This window comes from Malaya genurostris, chromosome 2 (assembly GCF_030247185.1).
Source record: "Malaya genurostris strain Urasoe2022 chromosome 2, Malgen_1.1, whole genome shotgun sequence".
Classification (NCBI taxonomy): domain Eukaryota; kingdom Metazoa; phylum Arthropoda; class Insecta; order Diptera; family Culicidae; genus Malaya; species Malaya genurostris.
In genome coordinates, this window is record NC_080571.1 from 276,839,354 (window position 1) to 276,866,924 (window position 27,571).

Genomic DNA, 27,571 nt, shown 5'->3' on the forward strand with positions numbered 1-27,571 from the left:
GTCGCTATATTTATGGTAACTGGCGGTGAATCGTTAACGGACAATTTTCATGCAGATTGTTCTTCGAAGTGCCTGGTCGTGTCGTCGACCTATCTGAACCGAACTGTGAAATTTTTTAAATCGAGTATAAAAGCTATTGTCACACTTTCCCATTGAAAGAAATGGTTTTAAATTCTTCGGTGATCGTTTTTTTCATTTAAAATAAACTCACTTTAAAATTTAGGACACATTTTCGTCTCAAGATTTACAATTCGTCATGTTTCTGATTATCTACTAATCGATTCGTCTCAAAACATGATCACTATTTCGCACAATTACACTCCCATTGAATGCTGGATGACTTCATAATTAGTAATGTTCACTTGCCACTTGTTTAGTTAACGATTAAAAACTTCAAAAGTTACCCGACAAGCAATAAAAGTCTTCAAAAATATGAGATGAAAGTTTTTCACTTAGTTCACTTGATTGCGCTTTGTTTTCATCTCATTTGGTTTGGCAAAGTTACCAAGTTATCTTATAAGGTTACAAAACAAAAATTGTTTTTCTTCTTCAAATTATCATCAAAAAATATGTTTTTGGTATACGTGACATTAGTTTAATTGTATTATTGATATAAATATTTCAATAAAACTGTTTCGGCTTCAAATATTACTAGAAAGAGCGTGTTAAATACTACTGAAATAACCGTTGTGGTAAATCTAGTAGCACTGATTTCATTCCGCTATACGTCAACATAACGCTGTGAAGTGTGTGTGTTTTATCGGCTGTGCACAGCGATGCCAGATATTTTCATAAAAAATATGTATTACTTTGCATAGAAAGTCTATATCTTCTCTATCTGTTTTCACTAATAAAATGGTGTTAGCCATAATCAATTATCTGCATAAAAGATTTCTACTTTAACGTTGATTAATAAACTTTTAAAGAATCACTGCAATCAAATACTAATATATACTCAGAGAGAAAAGTCTAATTTTTTACTTCTCACTTTTTATGAACCTGTACAAATCTGTATTAAATTTAGGAAATCTGGATAAAATCTGTACATTGATTTAAATCAGTATGCGAACGCAAAAATCTATACAATATAGATAAATCTATATAAATGGCATCTCTTACTCTGCATTTTGTTTTAAGAAGGGCTAATGCCTAAATAGTAACAATTCCGTTTTTGGTTTTATTTAAAGTTCACCAAATTAACTTTGCAATAAAATTTTAAATTTAAAGCGAAAGGTAAAGGAAACGAGCGAAAAAATTTTAAACGTTGAAATGATTTCAAACTGGTTTTAAAAATATCGTTTTTTGTCTCATAGTTTGCATTAGACCGTTTTGAAGAAGAATTCTGACATTTTGAACCTGAGAGTATAATAGTGAAATATTTTGTTTTGATTGCTGTCGCCATTATTAATTTATAGAATGAATAAAGGACCAACGATAGGATGGATAAAAGCAGAGTAGTGAACACATCATAAGTGTTTTTAGCTGTTTCATGAATATTAGTTAAATTTTCAAGAAATGTGAATCAATTCTTAACGTGGAGCAAAGCAAATGAAGCAGTAATATGAAAAAGTTATAGTGATTTTAGTGGCTAAATCGGGGGTTTGAGGCGACGTTCTTACAAATAAGATGAAATAGGAAGCCCTTACCCTACATTCATTAAAAAAATTCAGTTCTTTTGGTACGAGCTTGACATCGACGCGTTTCATACACAAAAAAAATAACCAAAATGTGTTGAGTAGATCCATAAGAGATGCTAAGATCCTCTGCTCTCTCTCTCTCTCTCTCTCTCTCTCTCTAATGCTTACACGATCTCATGACCCTCACTAAATGTTCTATGCCATTTAAATACTTGCGTTCTCGATAGAGTAGACTCCCCAAAACACTTCTGCAACCTTTTTAATGGTTCTGTAGCCGAAATTCCATTTGGAACACAAAGTTCCAAACAAACTCGTTGTTCAATTTTTTTCCATAGTAAAAATAACCAGACAAAGTTTTCTTGTCGTAAAACAAACAGCTGTCAAACACACTCTAATTGACATATCCCGCTCAAATTTAACAGGAATATCAAAGAAGGTTGGCTACACCTAGAAAAAAAAATGAAATTTACATGATTTGTAAATCAATATTGATAAGAAATAAGCTTCGGTTGATTCGAAAAGTTGATTGAAAGCTGTCACCGATGTAGAAGTAAATTTGAACGCATTGATTTATTATATTATATCCATTTATGTATATGTGATAAGTTGTTCCGCTTTCGGTTCGATTCAGACTTTATTCTCATTTGATACACCGTGTGTAATCGATCGGATCAAATAGTAGTCGGATGGTATTAACACATGGATCAATAAGTCCTGAGACTAAAGCAGAGATGGCGCTCGTAATAAACAAGTAACCACGTCTTTCTAGAGTACTAACCTTTGCTTGAAACGGGTCAAAATTTTAAGTCGATCCGACCAGAAACAGCTGAGTTATCGAGGTTGGAGTGAAGTCGTTTTGTAGTTTGTTTAAAAAATGGAAAAAACCGAGTTTCGTGTTTTGATAAAACATTGTTTTTTGATGGGTAAAAACACCGTGCAAGCGAAACAATGGATTGAAAAATGTTATCCGGACTCTTGTCCATCAAAAGCAACGATTTTTCGGTGGTTCGCCGAGTTTAAACGTGGTCGTACCGACACAAATGACGCGGAACGCTCGGGTAGACCTGTGGAAGCCGTTACACCGGAAAATGTGAGTGAAGTGACAAAAATTATAATGAAAGATCGTAAAGTGAAGCTCCGTGAGATTGCTGAGATTACACAGATATCATATGGAAGTGTATTTACTATCCTTCATGAAAAATTGAGCATGAAAAAGGTTTTTTCCAAGTGGGTGCCGCGATTGCTTACGATGGAACAAAACAAACGATTCAGAAAGCAGTTTATCGAAAAAAAAAACGTTGGAACCATTGTATTACCCTAAAAGGTGATTATGTTGATGAATAAAAAAAATATTTGCAAAAAAAATGTTGTTTCCATTGTTAGTCTCGGGACTTATTGATCCATGTGTTAATGCAGTGCAAGGTAGATGAAGTGAGTTTGAAGCGCATTTCGCCAAATACGAGAGTTTGGTTAACAAGTTAAAAAATTTTACATCGAGAATAAGTTTATGATGGAAAACAATAGAAACAGATTTGTGCACTTGATCTTATATTACATTTCCATTACAAAACACATGTTTTATGATAATGTATTAAGATAATAGTCAGCGTATTGATAAGAGATCTTCAATTAATCTCAAATGCATTTCAGAACATCAAAGCAAAACTACTGTGAGTTGGCTGATTTGAATGAAGTTTGTTCCGATAATTAGCCTGTACAATACGAGATTATGTAACTCTAATGCAATCTAATCAACACGCAAAATTTTTCCCCCGTATGTACTCGGCTGTTCGGCTTTCACTTTCACGTCAAATCAAACATCCCGCAAAATAACACACGCAATTTCGGATAATGGATTTCTGAGAGCATACATACAACAACGGTTCAAACAATTCACCCACTATCAGTACCAGATATCAGTATCCGGTAATCTGCAATATTGGACCCCTCACGATCAAGTGCGGTTACACTGTTTGCAACAAATGCACTAATAATGGTATAATAATTTCCCGCAGCCACTCAAGAGGTTCCGATCCATCCATCCATCGTCGTCGTCATCGTGATGCATTTGTTATCAATGCGGTTATCACTTCGGCCTAATGAGGGGTGGCTGTCTTATTAAGGAAGGGGGTTAAACAATTAATTATCAACCAGTGTTGGTCAGCGGTTCGGTAGCGGTAATTTATCATGATAAATATGCAATCATATTTGCCGATTTTATTTCCTCAACTAGCCGGGTAGGGTTTTTTTAGGTCAAAACTAAATATAAAACGGGGGCTGTTCAACAGTTAGAACATATTTCGATTTAGTTGATGATTTTTGTTGACTAAATATTTATGTTACAATACCACACCGCCTATGATTGATACCAACGTAAAATGGTTTTATTAGAGTGTAAACAATAGTTTTTGAAGGTTGTCCTAAATCAGATATTTAGAAAAAAAATCGCACTATGACCGTTCCTAAATAATTCAAGTATAAATAAACAATCCTATTTTTACAGTCGTAGTCCACATATCTTGTTATCATTCCTGTGATAAGAGTGACAATGGGCATCTTTCGGTGAGAAACGTTAAATTTAGAGTTTTTAGATGGGTCGCCCCATCTAGTGACAAATGGGCCAGCGGCGACATGCGCGGGAACTGAGACGGATAACAATTGAACTAGTTCACAAATAGACGTCATTCTTGACTCGCTTGTCCAGTGGGAGATGTGCACCGTATTCATGACTGATAAAAGATCTTGTTTCGGATCTTCATCTTCTACCGAGCGCCTTCCAGCAAACGGCAACGGGCCAATGTGGCTTGTGGAAGCAAAGGTAGAAATATAAACTAGCTGGTTTAAACCGCCACTTTTCACAGTGGTAGTGGTGCTGGAGGTTGTAGATGTTCATCGTTAATTTATGACATAATCTTGATGCAATTTGCTGTAAAGATAACGAAACGTCAAACGTCTTACTGGATGAAACAGCAAACTGTTGACAAATATGATAAATTTTACATAAATAGTGGAATTTCCATCCATTGTTACTATCGAACAGGTGACGATAGTTGAGAATAAATGGGAATATTTACTAATTGCTTTAATAGATTATGTGCACTTATACTACAATAAAAACTGCATAATGGAAACCATTAGCTTAGCGATCATTAGGGGTGACACAGCGATCTTTATGTCTTTTAATGTGCTTTAACGGGTAGAGCTTAAGTATTTCAGATATTGAAAGATCAAACAGCCTTTCCGTGTGATAAATTTACTCATGGTTAGTACACAGTAGCGTTAAGTATTCTTTTTTTTTTTGTGAAGTCTCGTCTCGTCATCACATGGATCAAATAATTCAAGTTACGTGAATCTTTAGCTCCGAGATCGGGTTTGCGATTCAATGAATAGGCCGCTGGTCTTACAAGCCTTTTGTTATACGGTTGAGTCCGATCTGAAAGGATTCTTAGTGTCAATAGAATCATAGTACTAGCCATGCAATGATTTAAACTTATTTTATTTCAAGTTAGCAAACAAATAAAATAAATTGAAACTTCAGGAACTTCTGAAACTGCCACGTATCATATTGAAATAAGAAAATACTTATCGAATATTTTTGAATCCTAAACTGAAAAAAATTTGAATACTAATTTTGTGTGAAATGCTCCATATGCAGTAATTGATAAATTATATTTTTGCATAACTTGAACAGTAATCGCTTATCGTATATTCTTAATTAAGCTGTTCCTTAGTATTTCCACAACCTACTGTACTGGTGTTCCAATCATATTTGTCTCATATATAATCATTCGCCTCTTCGGGTCAGAAAAGCGTTCTGACCCTATGTGTGGGGTTGGAGATCGAACCAAGGTGGGCTGCGTAAAAGGTATCGATTAACCCATCAAGCCATACCCGTCCCATTTTTAATAGAAAATGTTTCGTTGTTTCAAGAAATTGGGTAATGATTTTGAATTCGAACATAATGCAGAATTTCCAATATAGGGTTTACCACGTCACAGTCGAACAATTATGTTGCCAAAAGGGAACTGGGTTGAAAACAATTCGAGCTAAATATTCAATGTTTCAATCACTCTGAAATGATTTTAGTAAAAAATGGATCTAATGTTGATTCCAAGCGTCATTTCATAGTTGAAAATCCCTACTATTGGAATACGGCGGAAAATCGCCTACACAAAAACATCGATATCTGCGTGAATAATTGACCGATTCTGAGAATCTATGGCTTGTTGGACTGGTATTGCCAAAAAATTGATAAATTTTCTAATCGTATTTACTTTTCAAGGTCGATTGTGACAGATGTTGTAAAAAAACATACAGACTGAATCGATTTGTATATCATACTTGGACCTCCGGCCCTCGGAAATGTTTCCAAAGTTTGAGCGATTTTTATACTTATTTTTTATATTTATAAAAAAGGTGAAACGAAAAAATATTGAAATTTATTTTCAGTTTTTCACATATTTTAATTTGCTTTTCAAAATTAGATAGAAATTCAATCGATTATAAGAATGTGTATTTCGATAAGAACAATTTTCAATTTGTTAAATTTTTTTCATATTTTGATGAAACTCACTTTCTCACAAATAAAAAAAATCAAAAATCAGCCAATTTGAAAAAATTAAACTTTTTCGTTTATTATTTCTTTATTTAGACCAAAATCAAATTAAAGTTGTTCAATTATCATCTAAAACATATGAAAATACAAATAACAAGAAGTAACTTTTTGGTGTAATAAATTTTTAATTTCATTTGCTAAATAAATATTAATATTATTGCCATTCTCATATAGAAAGGTTATGCAAGCATTGTGAAAACCGACTTTTCCATCGAGGCTCGGAGGGCCGAGTGTCATATACTATTCGAGTCAGTTTGTTGAGTACATAGAATACCTGTGTGTGTATGTTAAGTATTGTTTTTGCAGTGGCTGAACCGATTTTCATAAAATTAGATTCTTATGACAGGTCTTATAGTTATATATAAAACTACTGAATTTCATCTGAATCCGACTTTAAGATGATGAGAGTCAAAAAATTCTAACCGTCATATAAAGCGCAACGGTACGTATATGCGCTGATACGGAAAAAGAAAACACAACACCGCCTCTAAGAAACGAAGCACGCTATGTGCGATGTTCGATTTCGTACACGGAGTAAAGAAAACGAAAAATGAGCATGTTTTCAAGAAATCACGATGCAGGAACGAATGTTGGTTACCGGTGTGTGAATACGGTGCTGAGCATAGCATAGCCACTTTACGAAATGTGCCCCCGAAAGAAAGAATCGAGTTTAATTGAAATGATATACGCATCGGAATTACAGGCTTCGCAATGTATATGAATTTTTTACTGCCGGTAGTACTGTAATAACGTACCGGTGGTGTAGTGATGTCAATGAAAACGGCAAAGAACTTTTACATGCATGCTGCGACCAAAATTGATTGATAATCAAATCACAAAGCATGTTTTATCAGTTCAAAAATAGTACCCTGTTTAGCTCGAACTTCACATACAAAAGTAATAATTGACGAGAAATTGATTTAATCGAATGTTCTATGAGAGCTAACAAACAACTGGAATTGAAACAAAGACTTTATCTGCATAATCAATATTCAGAACGAAATAATGAAAATTGTTTCATAGAATTTGTTTTAGTGAATATTGAATATGGACCATATTCCTTAAAAATAGTCAGTAAATTATTCTACCATGCAGGTCTGCTTATAATCAAACAAACTAATAATCCTGACTGAACCGGTCGTACTTGATTCAAATAAATGACTTATTATCATATCTGGATTGAGTTCTATCCGGATCCGACTTCCAGGATAATGGAAGATAAAAATGTCTATTGTTTATGTAGTTGACAGCACAAAAAAGTGCGAAATTTTCGAATCAGATTGTAAAACAATACGAACATCAGTCAGGGGTTAGCCAAGTTTAGTACTAACGGGTGGCAACTAAAATTTTGGAATTTTTCCGAGGCCTGTATGCTCAACAACAAACGAGCTCAGAAAGAACTAAGAGTGTGTATGTGTTAGCTCTCTTTCTCCTCTTTCTGCTAGTATTTTCTGTTCTGTTCATGCTTGCTCAGTTTTGCTCAAAATGCCGTCGAAACAAGAAGTATTTCGCGAACGCACTGTACAGCTATACGAACTGCACAGAAATCTCGGCAAATAGTATACGGAACAACATTTTAAAAGCAAAAATGTTACGGCTTCGACAGTTTACAATATCCTAAGATGCCCAACAACTGCTCGTAAGGAAGGTAGTGAACAGAGATGTCTATCTCCTCTGTGTGACGAAGAGCAAGCAAAATTTCTCCCCTCGCACTGACAACTTCAACGAGAGCTCTTCTCTTTCACATTTATACACCACTGTTGTATAAAGTGTGCACGCATCATGAGTGCGTTTGTTTATTTCCTTTTACCTCTTCCACTGAATCGCACCAAAGTGCTAGAGCATTAGCTAATAAATTCTCTGAGGAGGATGCAGATACTTTCACAGAGGTGTACACGCCGGTGAGCACTCTGCTGTATGGTTTTCGTAGATGAAGCGTGGACACGCAAAATCAGCAAAATAAAATAATTTATCGTAAAATTTTCGGTTTTCCTTGCAAATTTTTCATAGCAAGGCCAGATCTACTCTCTATTAATTGAAGTTCACAGAATTGTTCGCTCCGCTCACCATCACGCGCCAGTGGTCACTTGGGTGTATTTAGACGAGAGCGCGTGTGAGCGATTCATGCGAAGAGAATGTGTTTCACTCGCGCCAGCTGCTTTAACCACAAGCACACACTCAAATGCTGTCTATTCGACACTGAGAAGAAGTGCGCTTTCCTCTTTGTGCGGTGCTTCGTTTTTTGCATCCTCGGTGTGGCAAAAATCTGACTCTAGCGTGTATCACTCTGGTGAAATGCCATCTCTGGTAGTGAAAGACCAGCTAAAATTATGGACGCAAAAGGACTTCGCTCTCTTTCTCGTGTCTTCAACAACAAGGATTCACTGAGTCAAAGGGATGCCGCAAAAAAGTTCAACTGTTTTCACCAGTACATCTGCAAAACATTGAAAAAACTCGGAATAAAGTACCGAAAGCAGACACGAGCCCCAGAATATACTGACGCACAGATTTCAACGCTGAATTCCCAATGCCGCTGGTTGATTAAAAATTTTTCCGGAAAAAGTTTTGTTTTGGACGACGAAAGTTACTTCTCTCTTTCGAAGACGCAGATTCCCGCAAACGATCGATACTACTCAACGGATAGTTCTACTGTACATCCGAAAATAAAATATTAGTTTAAACAACAGAAAGTGATGCTGTACATTGTCATTTTCGAGAAAGGCATTTCTAAGCCATGGTTCAAGCCATCTGGGTTAGCAATCAATCAAGATGTGTACCAGAACGAATGTTTGTAGAAAGTTTTGATCCCGTTTTTTCAAAAACATCATGCTGATGGATAATACGTGTTTTGGCCGGATAAAGCGTCATCGCATTGCACCAAAAAACACAATCGTTCCTGAATACCCATTCGATCCCATTTGTACCCAAAAACACACGATAAATTTGCCATAGTGTCGCTCAATCGAAGATTTCTTCGGGGTTTTGAGCTCCTTGGTGTACAAAAATAACTGGAGAGCCACGAATTGCAAACAGTTGATTGGTAGAATCAAGAGATGCATTCGCAAAGTTGACATGAAGGCCGTACAACGCTCCTGTTCCGACATCAAACGGAAGCTTCGCCGAACATCCGATTACGGACCGTTCTCAAATGTTCACTAATTTTTTTTTTAACAATGAACAATGTATCTTTAATTTCAATAAATCAGATCTTCTCCAAGTATGTTTGTCTTCTTTTGACAGCTTGAGAAAGAAATTTCAAAATTTTAGTTGCCACCCGTTAGAGGTAGAGTACTGTGACAGTTTCCAAATTGATTTTTTTTTCATGTAGTCCCAGTAATTACTCAGAACATTGCCGATGGCACCAGTCAATCGGACCGTTATTGAGACATATTTTTTGCCTATGCCCTTCTTAAAAGTAGAGCTATAGTTTAAATTGAGAGCTGACTAAGCAAATTGTATTTCTCGGTCATGGACAGATTTGAGTCAAATAAAAATATAAAAAAAATCAATCCCTAATGGAAGAGGCAATATGATACCGTTAACTGATATAGGACAGTTTTTATCGTTTATTTATTATTGTTTGTTGCAGACTTTTTCGCAGACTTTCGTCAAAATTTACAGACCTTTGAAATTGCCGCGACCTTTTCTTTTAGCTCGCCAAGTTAGTTTAGCGTATCATACTTTATTGAGAAATTGCTGCCTGCAAGAGATACTTGCTGACTGCAGACATTTTTTCGGATTTACTGAATTTTGCAACCCTGTCTGAAGATTTTTGATTTTTTATCCTGACATCTCTGGACTACGCCTTTCTTTACAAAACTGAGCGGATGTGGTTTGTAAATTTTACATTCCGAGAGCATTACGAAATTATTCCCGATTTGTTTTCTTTTTAAATTTTTCCTTGTTTTTTTCCTTCCGTTGTTTAACTACATGAAACGAAAATTTCACACACTATTTAATAATATATGTCATGTTCGAGAGAAGTGACATGAAATCTATCCAAAATAGTACTAGGTGTATAAAAAAGTTCGTGCCGTTTTCTAACAGAAGGTGTTACTTGATATTTATTCCAGTGATATACTTTGCCAAATATGCGTTGGAAAGCTACTGTCATACAGTTTCAGAATCAGTATGTGTCATTTGACTAAAGTGTAAGAAACAATGAAAAATGAAAACCTCGAACTTTGAGTCGAAAAAAGTGAGTCCTTCATTGTTGCATTATTTTTGGTCTCTAACTTTGCCAACTAGTAGTTTGTTTTTCTTCTATGATCGGATCATCAAAATTTCTCTTGCAAAATTTGAAACATAAAAGGTATACAATGCAAAAGCTCCAGGACTTTTTAAACAACACGGTTCCTAGTGTCGCCATCTGTCTGAAATTTTTATTTGTCAATTGTGCATTCTCCAGTGTTATCATATAAAATTTTCATTACATTTGGACGTTTAGAAGCTTAGATATCGCACTAAATGTAACAGTACATTTGTACAACATTAAGTTTTATTTTTAACTTGGTAAAACATACACCGATACTCATCAAATGATGAAACAAGTTTATGGCGATAATTGTCTATCCCGTAGTCGTATTCCCGAGTGGTTTAAATGTTTTTAAGAGTTACGAGAGGACTTGGAAGACGACGAACGTTCGGGACGGCCAAAAGATGTTGTGAACGAAAAAAAACGTGTGAACGAAAATTGTGCGTGAATTCGTTAGAAAAGAGTCACAATCATCGCTTAATTGTATGGAACTGGAATTTTCAATATCCGTAGCGTCAATTTATCGTATTACTACTGACTACTGACGAAACATGGTGCTTTGAATATGAGCCTGAAACCAAGCATCAATGTGCGAAGCGGCAGTCTTAAGGCTCTTTGTTCGATTCTCATTTTCCGATCGACACTAAAAATGATACTTCTATACGTCCAAATGTCATGAAAATTTTTTACAACACTGGAGGATACACAATTGAAGGATAAAAATTTCAGACAGATGGGGCACTAGAAGCCGCGCTGTTAGGAAGCGGAACTATGTTTATGATCAGGTGATATCGTGAGAGAACGGATTCGACGAAAAAGAATCACTCAATCGGAAAAACGGATTATCCTCTCTCTCAGTACGCTATACTTTTCGACAAGGAATTCGTATCTTCGGACGAGAAACTGTTCGCGCAGCAGCTGTAGCACAATATTCAAATTAATTCGGTGTGTGCGCCAGCGAAGGACAGCACTTCCAATGTAAACATCCCTCGGTTTCAGAGTAGGTGATGGTAGGTGTTGATTGAAAAAAACGCGGTGTACTACAAACTTGAGGGTTCGGAGAAAGCTGTTACCTCTAGTCTTCGAAGTCTCTACGGAGATGAGCACTATGTAAAATAATAGTACATAAACAAACAAATCAATAACCATTTAACTTTTATTTTATTTGTGCAGAAAGCACTCTTTTTATTTCATTTTCTTCGCGTTTCGTCCTCGGCTTATCAGTGCTTCAGCAGTTCAAATTCAACTGTCATGTCCTCGTAGTAGCTCAAAGCTTACATTACTTGAAGTGTTACAGAAATAGTGCGCATTTTCCGTCTACTCTGAGGTTTGAATTGAACTGCTGGATGCACATGACAGTTCAATTTGATCTGCTAAAGCACTGATGAGCCGAACGCTATCATTATTTTGATATCAAGTTTTCAGTCACTCTATCTCTTCGGATTTTGCGTATTCGATGAAAAGAAAAGGGTAAATCATTATTAGTAAGAACCTGGCATAGTTTTTTGCATGCTCATTGCTTACGCACAGCGACTAAAAATAAGCGTTTTTTGAACTGCCGCTCACTAACAAACGAATGATGTGTCCCATGTTTGAAATCGGCAAAAGTGCATTTACTGAAAATATTGTGTTGCTGTTTTTATGATCTTCCAGCGGGCAACCTTATCACGAACGAGCATTCATTTTTGCTCACATTGCGGAAAGTGGAGATCGTCATCATGCCTACAATAGCAGTGCCGTTCCCGAACGTATTCTTCGAGATAATGCCTTTCTAGGATAGGCACATACACTCACACACACACATACTGCCCATCCGTAACAACAACCCCCACAGCGCACGGCCGCGAGCTTTCTTCTCAATTTCAGCAGAGTTACTGCGAACAGAAGAAGGAGCGGTACTCCTGCACTGTCTGCCTGCCTGACTGACTGCCTGACTGGCAGACTAGAATCGTATCCGCCGCTCAGAGTTACTTGAGCTTGCACCTCGAACGGTTCGACGCGCACAACCGTTATCTCGACTATCGGCCATCGGGAGATTGTTTGCTACTGCCAATTTCAGCAGCCAGAAGAACACCGAATCACTTCAACGGGCCCAGATAGTTTATCTTTACAAGGCAAGATCTCCGGTCGCCTTCCTTGTCCGATCCAAGTGCTACAAGTGTGACGTGTACGACTTAATTGCGTTATCGATGTAGGCTCATATACTACCGGTAGGCAGATATCTTGAATCAAGTAGACGTGATTGGCCGTGATTGGCCTGCCTTCGCCACAGGCACGAACGAACGAACCGGATCAGTTCGATCTCCATCCCTCCCCCCGTCTTCATCGATCGGTCAAATAGGTTAACGATCGAGTCAAGCAAGTTTGACCTGAGTTTGGTTTCCAGTAGTTCTTGCGTCGGTCGGTCAGTCAATCGGTCACCGTTGTGCTCCCGACAGCAACCGAGTTGATCAGTATGTCAATGATGGGTGATATGGTTCAAAGAACTAGAACGATGTACGTGAGCAACAATCCGCCGGTGGTGGCGACAGGTGAGCGCATTGGCATTGGCATTGACAGCATGTTTGTCTGTTGTTTTGTGTTTATTACTTACTATTAGTATTGCTATCATTTTGGTTGCTTTTAGCTGGTCGGTCAGTTCTAAGACCGGTTGGGTGTTGATTGACATTTTTTTATGTGAAACCTGTGTTCCCTATACGAAGCTTAAATCGGTGAAGGCTAAGTGTGTTTCTAATTCTCGGCAAAGAAGGTTGATGGCATGTTTTAAAAGCGTTTCAGTTGTGAGTGCTTGAGAAATGATGACTCATTTCTAGAATGGAAGTCTAAGCAAAAGACGGCAACATGCAGAATAGATACAAGGAATCCCCTACTACATGTTCACTCTCTTTAAGGTAAACAATGCTTAAAATACGCAGTTTTTTTAAATATACCCAAAATTAGTGAAACAGAAAAGTGACATGAAGCTAAATCTACCCTAAACTGCAGTTAATTATGGGGCTACCACGTTTGGCATAACGACATTTGGCATAATGGTTATTTAGCATAATGGTCATTTGGCATAACAGTCATTTGGCATAACAGATGAAGATGCTGCTTAATAGAAATTGTTCTAATTTACTGCAATTTTGAAAGGTCTAATGCGGCCTCATCGTTTTTAATGACCTGCTGTCCGACCTCGCTGCCGCTCGTTCGAACTTAACTAATGGATAGCTCCTAGCTTTGGATAATCCGGGCAAACGCCCGCAACTAGACAGAGGTGATTTCTGCGGGGGCGCTATATAGTATATAGTTTTGGCAATATGTATTAAATCTGTATCCAGCATGAAAGTTGCATGGACGTATACAAATCAATACATTACAGATAATTCTGTATGAATGGCAACTCTGTTGGTAAATGAAAAAAATAAACACAGTCTAGATGACTGACAGGATGTTTTTGATAGGGTAACGTGGCGCCATCATGACACATGTGAGTACTGTCCCAAATAAAGGAATATTCGAAATGACCGTTAAAATGATTGAATAATCTAATTTGAGAGTCCTGTCTGTTAGTCTGTGCTTAAATTTTATTGCTGATTCTCGGCAAAAAAGTGCCGTGATTTGCACAATCGAGCGTTCGGTAATCGTCTCGGCAAGATGTATAATTACTGAGAATCTCGACAGTCCTTCATTTGTTAACTGTCAATTATTGCAGTTGTTAGCAGATATTTTGTTGTTAGCTCGGAAAAACCGATGAGGATTGAATCATGAATTGCCGAGCCATCAGTAATCGATCTTAGAAAGGATTTTTTGTTATTATTGTATGAAATAACAATCACAAAAGCTAAAGTTGTGGATTGGGGGTGGGTTTAATTATGCTCTTTTTATTCAGAATAGGTAAAAAGTAAATCTCAAAAGAAAACATCATGGCTAAGAACATTTTCGCCTTTCTCATGTACAAAGGCTATACAATCACTGTGAAAATTGACTTTAAAACCGAGGCCCCGGGGGCTGAATGTCATATACCTTTCGGCTCAGCTCGACGAAATGAGCAAATGCCTGTGTGTGTATGTATGTATGTTTGTATGTGACAAATAATGTCACTCGATTTTCTTAGAGATGCCTGAACCGATTTTCACAAACTCAGATTCAAATGAAAGGTCTTCTGGTCCTACAGATCGGTATCGAATACTATCCCGATCAGACTTCCGGTTCCGCAATTACAGGGGTGATATGTACCAAAAATATGAAAAAAATTGTCACTCACTTTGCTCAGAGATGGCGTGACCGATTTTCACAAACTTAGATTTTAACGAAGGGTCTTATGATCCCATAGATTGCTATTGAATTTTATCCCGTTCTGACTTCCGATTCAGGATTTACAAGACAACATGTGGAAATCTCTGAGAAAATACGCACTCAATTTTCTCGGAAATTTCTCAGCCTATTTTTACAAACTACAAATGATGCAAATGAAAGGTCTTGAAACTCTTTTAAAAGTCTTCGAAAAGTTTATCCAGATCCGACTTCCGGTTCCGGTATTACAGAGCGACAAGTGAGGAAATTTTTTGACTTCATGAGGATTTTTTCAAAACGAGGTGCAAATTTTTATTTAATTGATAAATAAATGGATAATTTCATCTAGTTGGCAAACTTACTAACAAGTGGATATATAAATCTACTTTCTCTAGTCCCCGGTTTTCGCTTCCGGACGCACCGATAATAGTGAAGGAAAAAAACTCCAAAAACCGGATCTCACTTCGATTTCTCAACAACGGTTAAACCGATTTTCACAAATCGTGATTCAAATTCAAGCTCTCAGTGTCTTGAAAGATGCTGTGCAATTTTATCCAGATCCGACTTTCGATTTCGAAATTATAGGGCGATGAGTATCAAAACTAGGTAAACTACTGTCATGCAAAATGATGCAAAATCGGTACGCATCGGTACGTGCTGCTACGGAAGAAGAAAACACCACCGCCTAACACACAACGTGCTTTGTTCAATTTTTTTATAGCGTGCATGGTTGCCACATTTAAATATATATTAACTTGACATAACTGTTTACAAATTGATAAGGTGATGGTAGTTTATATCAAAGAAAGTTTTTGGTTTTATTCAAGTTTAAAAAGGGGGGTGGGTAATGTCAGAGACATAACTGGATGTCGTGAATACGAAAACAACTGACATGTTCCTTAACACTTCCGAATATCAATTAGTTGATCAATTGTATGAATTATGCAAGCATTCCCCTTTTTCATATTTTTCGCAAAAACAAAGAAGGCTTCACTTGATCTCGATTACTGTGAATTTTACTCAACGAAAAGTGCACAAATCTAATCAAACAGTTCTAGATATGCCGCATACAGAATTTTAATGTCGAATATTTCATTTCGGATTTGCATAATTCATTTAAATAAACTATCAAAATGCTGTAGGGATTCGTTTCTAGCATTCAGAAGGGTCAAATTGCGTAATTCTCTACGACATTAAACTCTGGAACATTTTTCGCAAAAACAAAGAAGGCTTCACTTGATCTCGATTACTGTGAATTTCACACAGCGAAAAATGCACAAATCTAATCAAACTGTTCTAGATTTGCACTAAACTGAGGATATTTACCTGCGATTTGCGAGCAAAAATCCTAATAGTTCTTTAGAACGGCTGATTTTGTGTGATGCTCTCCACCGTTGTCCTCTTTTCGTTGTTTTTTCACCAATGCAAACAACTGGCAGTTGTGACCTATTCGCTCTTGTCGGAAGCGAAACTAACTTTGCAAACGACACACAACACATCTGCTCGCGAACGATTTGTTGTACAGCAGCAGATATTTCGTTCTCTTCCTCAGAACGCGTTCTGATTGGCTGGTGTTGACATGGGTCGAATGAGACAGGTTTTTCAATAGTTTACTATTGAAATACTTCAATGCTGTTGCTATACACGTTTAAGTTGAAATATTTCGATTCTATTGGCAGTTAGATTATATAAATCCTTTCACAGATCACTGAGCTATGAGCTTTAAAAATTCGAGAGAGACAAACGCGCCTTATGAATTATCCTCTTTGATACTCGTTTATACCAAACATTTCAGAAAAGTTTAATGTTGAATTATTTGAGATTATGTCACACAACTGATAATTTTATCATAAAATTGTGATCATATTTCCGATGGCATGTAGCAAAACTTAGTTTGATACGTTAGGTACAACAAGAGATATTCACGATCAAAAACTTATCACTCTCTCAGAGGGTAAATTTTGAAAAGGCGCCCCATATTAAAGTAAGTCGTATTCACAAAAGACAAAAAAAAATCTTGACAGAATTTTCTAGTTATGTTTTTGAAAATATAAGTACTATGAGAATGGTATCAGTACACCACTAGGTGGATAAAATAAGGTTTTTTTCTAGTGCTTCTAAACGCCTCTTCCTGAAAATAAGAAGATATTCAAAAGCGTGTATGAAGAAGAAGAAGGTATTAGATTTCACTTATTTTTTCAAGATATTTCGAAATCTTTTTGCCTTTCTCATATAGAAAGGCTATACAATCACGACGAATTGTGCAAATGTCTGTGTGTGTGTGCACTCGATTTTTGCGGAGATGGCTGGACCGATTTTCACAAAGTTAGATTCAAATGAAAGGTCTCTTGGTCCAATAGCTGATGAATTTTACTCGAATCGAACTCCCAGTTCGGGAATAACTTTAGCTTAGATTCAAATTAAAGGCCTTGTAATCTCATAACGTGTTATTAAATTTCATCTAGACTTCTCGACTCGAATTCTGGTTCGGGAGTTACGTGGCAATATGCGCAAAACAAACTAAAAAAGTGCACTCGTTTTTTTCACAGACCGCTCATCCAATTTCCACAAGCTTAATTTCAAATGAAAAGTCAAAACCTCATGTAAAATTACCAAATTTCATCCGGATACGACTTCCGGTTTCGAATTACAGGTTGATGAGCATAACAATTTCATTTTCAGGAGCGAGTTATTAAATATGACTCGGAAAAATCGAGCCAAAAATACTTCAATAGCCGTATAATTCTTCAATCAGGCAGGTATGGTTAGTTCAGAACCAAATATGTTGACTTTGAGTATACCGGATCATTGTTCCTGGTTCCGGAGGTACCGGAAAAGTGCTCGTGTGCTCCGAACCGGAAATCACTCCAATTTCTCAGAGACGGCTAAACCGATTTTCGCAAATTATTTTTCTTCGATTCTTAAAAGAATAATCGAAATAGATTTGTTTGACCGTCTACTGATAAAAACTATCAATTGGAAAAGATTTGAGGCCCATTTAGAAAACTTTTTACGGTTTTTCGCTCTTTTCAGTGCTGGTATAAAATTTTTAACACACTTTACCCTATATTTCCGGATCCGGAAGTCGGATCCGCATGAAATTCAGGAATAACGCATGGGACCACAGGACCTTTCATTTGAACCTAAGTTTGTGAAAATCGGTCGCGCCATCTATGAGAAAAGTTAAAACACATATTTTCTTTTTTTTTTGCACATTTTACCCCATAACTCTCGAACCGGAAGTCGGATCTAAATAATATTCAGGAATTTTGTATGGGACCACAAGACCTTTCATTTGAATCTGAGTTTGTGAAAATCGGTTCAGCCATCTCTGAGAAAAGTTAGTGCAAAAAAACGTTACATACACACATACGCACATACACACACACATACACACACAGACATTTTGCGTACTCGACGAACTGAGTCGAATGGTATATGACACTCGGCCCTCCGGGCCTCGGTTCAAAAGTCGGTTTTCACAGTGATTGCATAACCTTTCTATATGAGAAAGGCAAAACGTGACTCTCTTCGTTTTCTCAGAAACAGCTAAGTCGATTTTCACAAACTTAGACTAAAATAAAAGGAGCAACGTATAAAAATAGACTGCTTTTGACCTTTGCTCGAATCTCAGTTCCGATTCTGGAACAACAGGATAAGATGTGTTTAAAATTTTAAACCATCATTTAAAACGAAAACGCAAAAAAAAACGAAAAATTCTTATTAAGTTGGGTTAAAATTGTTTACAACTGGAAAGGTTTTGCTAGTGTATGCACAAATAAACTTTTTTGTTCCTATTCAATATTCAAATAAAAATTATGTGAAGAATCCCTTTATAATATTAACGAAAACATTAGTTGTATGAGAAAGGTAATATAGCACAACTAGGTGGGTTAAAACAGGTTTTTCTTCTCCAGCTCACTAGAAATGTGGGGCTCTGGAAAATTATGGACAACATAAGATGACAAGTCTCTCGCCGAATTTCAGTCGATGTTATTTGTTATCTGCACTACTAATGAGATTAAACATATCTGAATTTTTCACGAAAGTTGATCTCGGCTATTAACTGGTTATTACTTGCTGGTCGGGCGGTGATAAAAATTACAATTCCCATTCCGCAAGTGCTGATAGCCTGTCGAATAAAGTATTTCCACTTTAATTTTTGCCTTACCCGTTAAGGTATTTTGTTCGAATTTTGCTTTACTTGCATGAAACCATTATCATAACATTTGTTGTTGATTTATCATTAACGTATGTTTCGTCATCCATCACACAGTAACTGTATCTGGTTAACATCTCCGTGTAGGGCTTCTTAACACTGAGTAATTAGCTGCTGTTCATCACAGTTTCCGAAATTTAGACCCTTTTATACATGTGATTTCCCTTTGGTCTTGACCACCATGATGCAACTTTACTAAACGTCGACCTTTTCGGCTACATTACTAGTTTGAAAGTTTGGATTTCGCAAGAATTCGCTCTTAACCTTTCCGTCAGTTTTACTAGAGACATTTGAATTTGAAAAAAACCGACAAGTTTGAAAGGCTATGACGAGCTGCAGTTTGAAAAATAGACATGCGAGTGCAATTATGTAATGAAATCCTCGCTAACTCCTAACTTCTAATCGGGGAAATTGTTTCACCAATTAAACTACTCTGCATATGAAAACTCATGACGAGATAGTCCAATTGAGTAGACGGAAACCAGGCATGCTACTATAGGGTTATTTTTTCAAATGAAGATGTTGTCATCTTAGTGACGTAACCGCCCTTTAATCGCCCTCAATTCGCACAGTTTTCTCAGAAATGGCCGTATCAATTAGGACAAACTTGCGCTCATTTTAAAGCCACAGCGTGGTCGCAGATAAAGGAAAACTTTATTATAAAGAGCACATCCAGTTCTGTATGTATTCAAAACAATTTCCCTAATTTTGTGCGCGAGCATTTTCGGATTTTCGCAATGCACGAGCAAAATTTTGACGCATTGCCCCTGTTGCAATGACGTCTTTTTCACAACTGAAGAGCAAAATCAAACAGTGGACATATTGCAACACACACTTATTTTTCAATACGAAGGATTAATGCTCGATGAAAAAAGCGTCTGTTCGCTATTTGACACAATTTAACTACCAAATTCAGTTGGTGTATCTAATCAATGAATCATATTAATATCTCGAGTGTGGAATGCTCTATTTTTGAATCATTATCAATTATTTTAAGAGATATATGTATCCAAGATGTAAAATACTTTTTGCCCTTAACCACTACTAGTGAACATGAAGCAGCGCACAGTGGGGAAAAATGGACCGAAAACGCGACGATTTTTTTTTGGAGGCATGCTACAGCTGACCACAAAGCACTGTAAAATGGTCAGTAAAATCGATTCCATGTATTTAGAAGGACCGCACGAAACGCTATCATGTTCATTTTACCCCAAGTTCCCTTTTTATACTGCATTGTATTCAAGCTTAGCTACATAACATGAAACCGAAGAACTTGCAGAAGAGCGAATAGAGTGTTTCCGATGTAAAAAAGTCTAAAAAATCGATTGTATATAGTTTTATTGACAGCAGAAAACTCGTTGCACCTTTTTACCCCATTTCTTTTCTAGTTATAATATTCAGTTGAAATATGTACTACAATCCAAAAGCAGATCCAATACGACCTATCAATATTGGTTCATATTACGTGCAAAACATCTGTGAACCAATTAAACACAATGTGAATGACAGTACTAGCCGTTTTACCCCAATTTATATCATAAGTCGTATTTCTGGTTAAACTTTCTTTCGCATACCGAAAGCAGGATGATTGCGCTTGATGAAAATCGATTGATATTACGAAGAAAGCCCTAAAAATAGGATTACAAATGAATTCAATGACCGCACGAATCTTGTTATACCGTTTTACCCCAATTTATCTTTTAAGTGAGTCTTATGATATTGCTCCACATTTGGAAAATAGTTCATTATATAAATCTAGTACTGTCACTCCATTGTGTTTGATTGGATTACAGATGTTTTGTACGTAATATGAACCAATATTGGTAGGTCATATTGGATCTGCTTCGGGATTGTAAATCTGAATTCAACATAAAATTATATTTGTGGGAAAATTGGGGTAAAACGATGTAGCACGACGCATGCGATCATGGAGACTATGTGTTAATTATTATTTGAGGTTATATGCGAAACATAGAACTGTCTTGTTTAACCAAATTTGGTCCAAACTTCGATCAGAAGAACTTTTTTTTTCTGTAAATTCATGGAAGAAGATGACTGGGGGTAAAACAGAATATAGTTATTTGTGGTCAATCTTATTCAAAATAATCCATCTATATAACTTATGAGCATATCAGGAATACCTTCCGATTGGTCGAATTGAATTTTTTCCTGAGTTTCACAGTTAGTATTCGAAGTAAAGTCAGAAAAAAGAGGAATTGGAGCAAAACCGTCATGATAGTGAATTTTGCGGATCTTTTAACAATCATATATCGATTCTACGGAAAAATTGGATAAGAAATACTAACTTGGAAAATATTTGCTTAGGTTTTTATAAAATTATTGAGCAAAGTCGCGTTTTTGATCGTTTTTTCCCCACTGTGCATTGTCTCTCTTGCAATGACGTCATATTCACAACTGAAGAGCAAAATCAAACAGTGGACATATTGCAACACACACTTTTTTTTTAAAATGAAGGATTAATGCTCGATGAAAAAAGGCGTTTGTTCGATATTTGACAACAATTAACTACCAAATTCAGTTGGTGTATCTAATCGATGAATCATATTAATATCTCGAGTGTGGAATGCTCTATTTTTGAATCATTATCACTTGTTTTAAGTGATATATGTATCCAAGATGTAAAATACTTTTTGCCTTTAGCCACAACTAGGGAACATGAAGCAGCGTTTTGAGCTGTTGAACATACGGGAAGATGTTTTCGTTAATTGTACATTAGTGACCAGTATAAATTGGATAAGGAGTGTATCGAAAATAAGCTATCCACAAATTTTTTTTTTCGAATTATGATAAAAAACGATATTTTATTCAAACTAAAAATTGATCTTTTATGGTACGAGGTTAAACTTGAGCATAATGAAAACCGGATGAAATTGAAGTTATTCCTTCACCAAATTTCGAACTTTTGATCGAACGCTCTTCATCAAGTTCCGGACAAGTGTTGCATCGCATGTTTTGGACGCTTGAGCCCAAACTTTTTTAAGCTCCTGCATGTTCCCAGCTGCCTTACCAGCCTTCTTGAAGACCCTCTTCACGATTGCCCAGTAACGTTCGATGGGTCGAAGCTGAGGGCAATTTGGTGGATGGATATTTTCCTCAACAAAATTTATACCCTTTTCCTCAAGCCAATTGAGAGTGGTTTTGGCATAGTGTGCCGACGCTAAATCCAGCTGAAACAGTGGAGGTGTACGATGCTTCTTATATAAAGGCAGCAATCTCTTCTAGAGACACTCAGATCGATAGATTTCTGCATTTATAGTTCCGGTAGTGTAAAAAATGGTTGACTTCAAACCACAGGAACATATTGCTTGCCATACCAGTACCTTTCAAACGAATTTCTCCACTTGAATACCTGTCCGCATCGCTCACATCCACCCCAATAACGACAGTAAAGTATCGTGGACCTGGAAGGATTTTTGAGTCCTCCTTTACATAAGTCTCATCGTCCATTAAAACGCATGCATCCGGACACTGCAAAAGACGCGAATACTATTTCCGGGCCCTTATTGCTGCTCGTTTCTTCTGTTCTACACTTTGTTTCGAGACTTTCTGCTTCTTGTAGGTTTTCAGGTGATTTCGCCTCTTGATTCGCCGGACCATTCCGACACTTGTTCCTGCTTTTTTGGCCAAATCACGTATTGGCATTGATTTGTTCTTCATGATTAGAGATACCACTTTCTTGTCCAGTTTCGGGTTGGAAGAGCCGGGTTTGCTGCCTCTTCCTGTTAGCTCATCCAAAGAATAGTGTTCCCCAAATTTATTAATGATGGTTTAACACTGGCATGATGAATTCCAAACCGCTTCGCCAATTTTTGCATAGTAATACCCTTCTCACTTAGCCATGTGTCCAGAACCTTAATTTTGACTTCCTTTTCAATACGCGACATTTTTAAAACGCAGAAATTCAAACGCACAAACAAGTAAACAAACGAAAGCTGACATCCAAACGCATAGCATGCTGTGATCTGAGTATAAAAACCCATCACAAATACATGCGTACAACACAAATGGATGTGGATAGCTTATTTTCGATACATTCCATACTACTTAAGAGCATTTTTCATTATTTTCGATCTAATAATCATCACATGTAGTGGTGTCAAGTAACCACTCTAGTATAATCAGCTTATTGTTGCGGTAAATCTAAGCGCTATTGGTTCAAATTGAAACTCTAGAATGCATAAGCAGATCATATGGTTAAGATGTAAATCCTAAGATTTGGATAATTTTACGCAAATTCAGACAAACATTTAAAATTGTTTCTACATTTCGTCCTCAACTAATTATAGCTTTAACAGCTTATATTGAACTGCTAACGCCACCTCGCGGTTCAACATATCTCAATAAGCGAACGTAAAGTTATTGCTATTTGCAAATCATTTGCATTTTGCATAAATGCTAATACGCTGCGGCATCAAAAACCACACAAATTTATTTAAAACTTTAACAGCTTTAAAAGAATAGGTTGCATGTTTTAAATGATCTACGTTACTTGGGATCATTTTTCTTAACTTGAAATACAACACCCAAGCGATGGCTAAAGTGATTGACGAAAATTACAAAGCTGCTTCCGGTGACGGTATCTTATCACGGCTCACATGTTGTTTTCCACGTAGGTGACAAAATGCAAACTAGTGCGCATTTTCGTCGTTATCTTTGGGCGGGAATCCTGCAAAACAAAACATGGTTGCTTACGACCGGTGAACGGTTGTTTTCATTCAATGTTTCCTGGAAGCAGATACAAACGATCATCCATCAGAGTAGCTTAAGCATCAATTCAGAACAGTTCGTGGTGAAAATCTTTCATCTTGCAAAATCTACGGGTTATAATTGTGCTAATGATTGTACCGGAAAACGAAGTCAGTATGTTGATGATGAACACACAGGTTGATAGTCAGTCTACCGCTCACATGATTCAGAGTGATCATTCACCAATTATAACAGGTGAGCCAGATACAGGAATACAAACAAAGTGCGAAGTGGAGAAACTGCTTAAAAGTTGATTCAGGTTGTCTTGAGCTTCAGCAGTTATCTTTAGTTTGGATAGTGATGAGCTAATAAGTGATTAACTTTCTCAGCTCGAAATTCTTCTACGTCAAATGATCTGCAGTTTCGAACAGGACACTTATGACGTAGATTGTAACGCACTCCAGCATCTTACTTTAAAATAAACCAATCGATCAAATCTATCATCGGTCACAACAATCGTTGATTGAAAGGACCCCTTTTTTTGTGTGACAAAACATAAATAAGCAAATAGTGGGACAATTAGGTAAAGATAAGACAAGATTAGACAAGAAGTTTACGTCAGCGTGATGGCAAAGCTAAGGATTGCCAAGTTTCACACTCAGTTCCCAAAGGTGAAGTCACCCGTTGCTGATCACAGTAAGTGAGAGTGGCCGAATCGAAAAGGAACTAGCCAGCGACGACGAAGATGTTGTGCGTGTTTTTTTATTCTCGTCTACGTTCTTCTGTTGATTGCCGTTATTGGCATTGGTGATTATGTTAAGCTTGAATTAATTAAAATTTTCCACGTTAATACAAACGCGATACCGAAGTGCAAGTGGGTTGACGAGCATCGATAAGAGGCTGTTAAATGCTACCGGGAGGTGTATAAAGCATTAAATGAGCCATGGAACTCGATCGTAAGTTATTAGTAACAATTTGTTAGGTTGCTGATTTACAATTCTGTCGGTAGAAGGAAAACAATTGGATGTAAAATATTATTAGTTTACCGTTAAATGTTGTATTATGCTTACGTAATCATCATCATAATCATCATTCCTTCGAAACAATCAATTAATTGACACTGGTATTTTGTTGTGTAGCTGATGTTTTATTATTTATTATTATGATTTACAGTTGAAATAAAAAAAAAATCAATAAAAAAAAACCCTTCTTAATCCACCTAGTGGTGTGATAATACCTTTCTCTTTCTTCAAAGCAGGCTCATGAATTTATCATCATTTTATGAAATAATTTCTGACACTAATTTTGGCTCATTTTTGACACCAATTAAATCAGATTGATTCGAGTGGTTCACAAAAGCATGCTTCAGTGTTTATGTCACATACTCGGTATCGTTTTTCCAATCGCTTGGAATTTACGTTGCCTATTTAAATGAGAAGAGTGATGTTAATCTTAAAAAACCTTATTAGTGTACTTAGTGGAATTTTCATAGATCTTTAAAAATCACCTTAGGGGGGGAGGGGGAAATTTCCGAAATCGAAAAAAAAGGCTTAGAATTGCATGAAACTTCAAGATTTAGTGTCATCTCGAAAAAACTTAGAAAAAATATTAAAATCCCAGAAAGCTGAATTTTTGAAAAAAATTTTTTTTTGAAATGACACTAAATCTCGACTTTTCATGCAGTTTTAAGAGTTTCGGCATCAAAAAAAATTTCTATTATGGAAATTTCATGTACTCCCTCCTATGGTGCTTTTTCAAGATCGAAAATTTTCAAACCTTAACCACCTGGCAGCACCCCTTACGCTCAAATTTTGCATGAGGACATTTTTGGAGGTGCTTAAACTTTTGAGCACTAGCGCTTTATGAAATTAAAGGTGATCCCAAAATATTGGCACCCTTATATATCAGCGTGTTTTGTCGGTTACGTCACTTATACCATCATATCTCTGGAACCAAAAGTCACAGCCATTTGATCTTTGAATTTGATCAATGGCCCGATAGTAGCTTTTAAGCGAGCATAAGTTTGTTGAAATCGGTTCAGCCGTCTCTGAGAAAATTGAGCACGTAAAAATACAATGCTTTTTGTCGGTTACGTCACTTATACAATCATATCTCCGGAACAAAAAGTCATGGCCATTTGATCTTTGAACTTGATAAATAGCCCGATAGTAGCTTTCAAACGAGCCTAAGTTTGTGAAAGTCCGTTCAGCCATCTCTGAGAAAATTGAGCGCGTTCAAATATCTTCGAAAAGTGCACACACATACACACACACACACACATATATATATATATATATATATATATATATATATATATATATATATATATATATATATATATATATATATATATATATATATATATATATATATACATACACACAGACATTTTCCGATCTCGTCGAACTGAGTCGAATGGTATATAACACTATGGGTCTCCGAGGCTCCGTTCGAAAGTCGGTTTTTCCAGCAATTCTAATACCTTTCTATAGAGAAAGGCAAAAACCATTCCAGTAGATATATTTTTTGTATTGGGTTGCTTCTTAAGCAATATGTAAACAAACCTGTTAGTTTTGTGCAATCGAATTTCGTGCACTGTGTTGATTTTTGGAAAAAATCCAATATAATTTGCAACAGAAAAGCAGAACGCTTCAAAATAATCATTAATCACGGCGTTAGGAGTTTAGCAGAAGTCATATTTTGAATGAAAAAAAACTTTTCCTTGCATCAACAGACTAAGGATCTTAATCATAATCGTAGAATCCAGGTTCAGTGAAATCCAAACTAATGACAGATGACTGAACCACCAAACTCAGACGTTGTTTTTCGGCAAGAAGCATTTTAAGAGATCACAATCACAAAAAATACTGAATTTAATACTTTCATTTCTGCAGTATGTAAAAAGTATTGGAACTGTATTTTCTTATATTTTCAAAATTTCTTTCTTTCCCTACCCCAAATCATGTGTATTGTGTTTCGAACCACAAACGTACTAAAAATCATGTACATTTTCGTCTTCTGAGACCTACATAATTGAGCATTACGAATGCCACATTTTTACTGTTGATTTGATCCAATATTCATGAATTAAAATTTATTTTTGCGTGTTGAAACGTGTATTTTCACGTTTTTGTGAGAAAGGTTTTGTATGTTTTTCACAGACTCATTTTTGTAAAATTCAGTTATATAAAAAATTTACGTCACTTCAAAATTTGATAATTTTTTACTGTGCATTTCGAGAAAAGCAATCCAAAGCATGAAAAAAATGATAAAACACACTCACATTGCTGGTTATTTAAATCTAGATTGTTAATATTTGAAAAAACAAAACTGTTTTCAAAACTGTCAACAATTTGAGCAAAACACCTGGAAACTGCATAGCGATGGTAAATCAAGCGCTGGATAAAACGAGAACATAATTGTGCAATTTGTGAAATACTTTGAAATACTCACTGCAAAACGTTTAAGATTAAATGATTAAATTGAGCTTATTCGAAGATGAACAATCTCGAATTTCAATAAAAGAAATTTGTTCGATTGGCGTAAACTTTTATATTAAGGGTATAAATAAGTTCGTACCGTTTTTTTTTTTCATTCGATGGATAAAATCCTTTCGTTTGAACAGTTATAGCAGTTCTACGCACGTAAATAAACTGACGTCAACGTCCTTTGGCTACGAATCATACAGCACCCAATTGCCTACCATAGCCCGATTATTTTCTTTGCTTTTAAAAGTTGGTGAATGGCTGACTAAGTAACTTTGACTGATTTTGCAAGTTCTTTTTGCATTTTCTATGGATTTTGATCGAGGCTCGTTCTTAGTTTTCCGAATCAAAATTGCCACTTCTAAACCGTACAAACCA

The 27,571-nt window shown here is 36.3% G+C and overlaps 1 protein-coding gene across 5 annotated transcripts in view; it reads left to right on the forward strand.

Moving 5' to 3' along the window:
• Nucleotides 1-27,571, forward strand: part of LOC131430199 (uncharacterized) — a 107,688-nt gene that overhangs the window by 69,311 nt on the left and 10,806 nt on the right. For 2 of the 5 annotated variants that reach the window (XM_058594943.1, XM_058594942.1), the window contains exon 2: nt 12,161-13,038. The exons of the other annotated variants lie outside the window; for them this stretch is intronic. In XM_058594943.1, coding sequence (XP_058450926.1) covers nt 12,963-13,038 — 76 coding nt within the window. In that variant the 5' untranslated portion in view covers nt 12,161-12,962. The remainder of the gene's footprint in view (nt 1-12,160; nt 13,039-27,571) is intronic. 5 annotated transcript variants of the gene reach the window in all.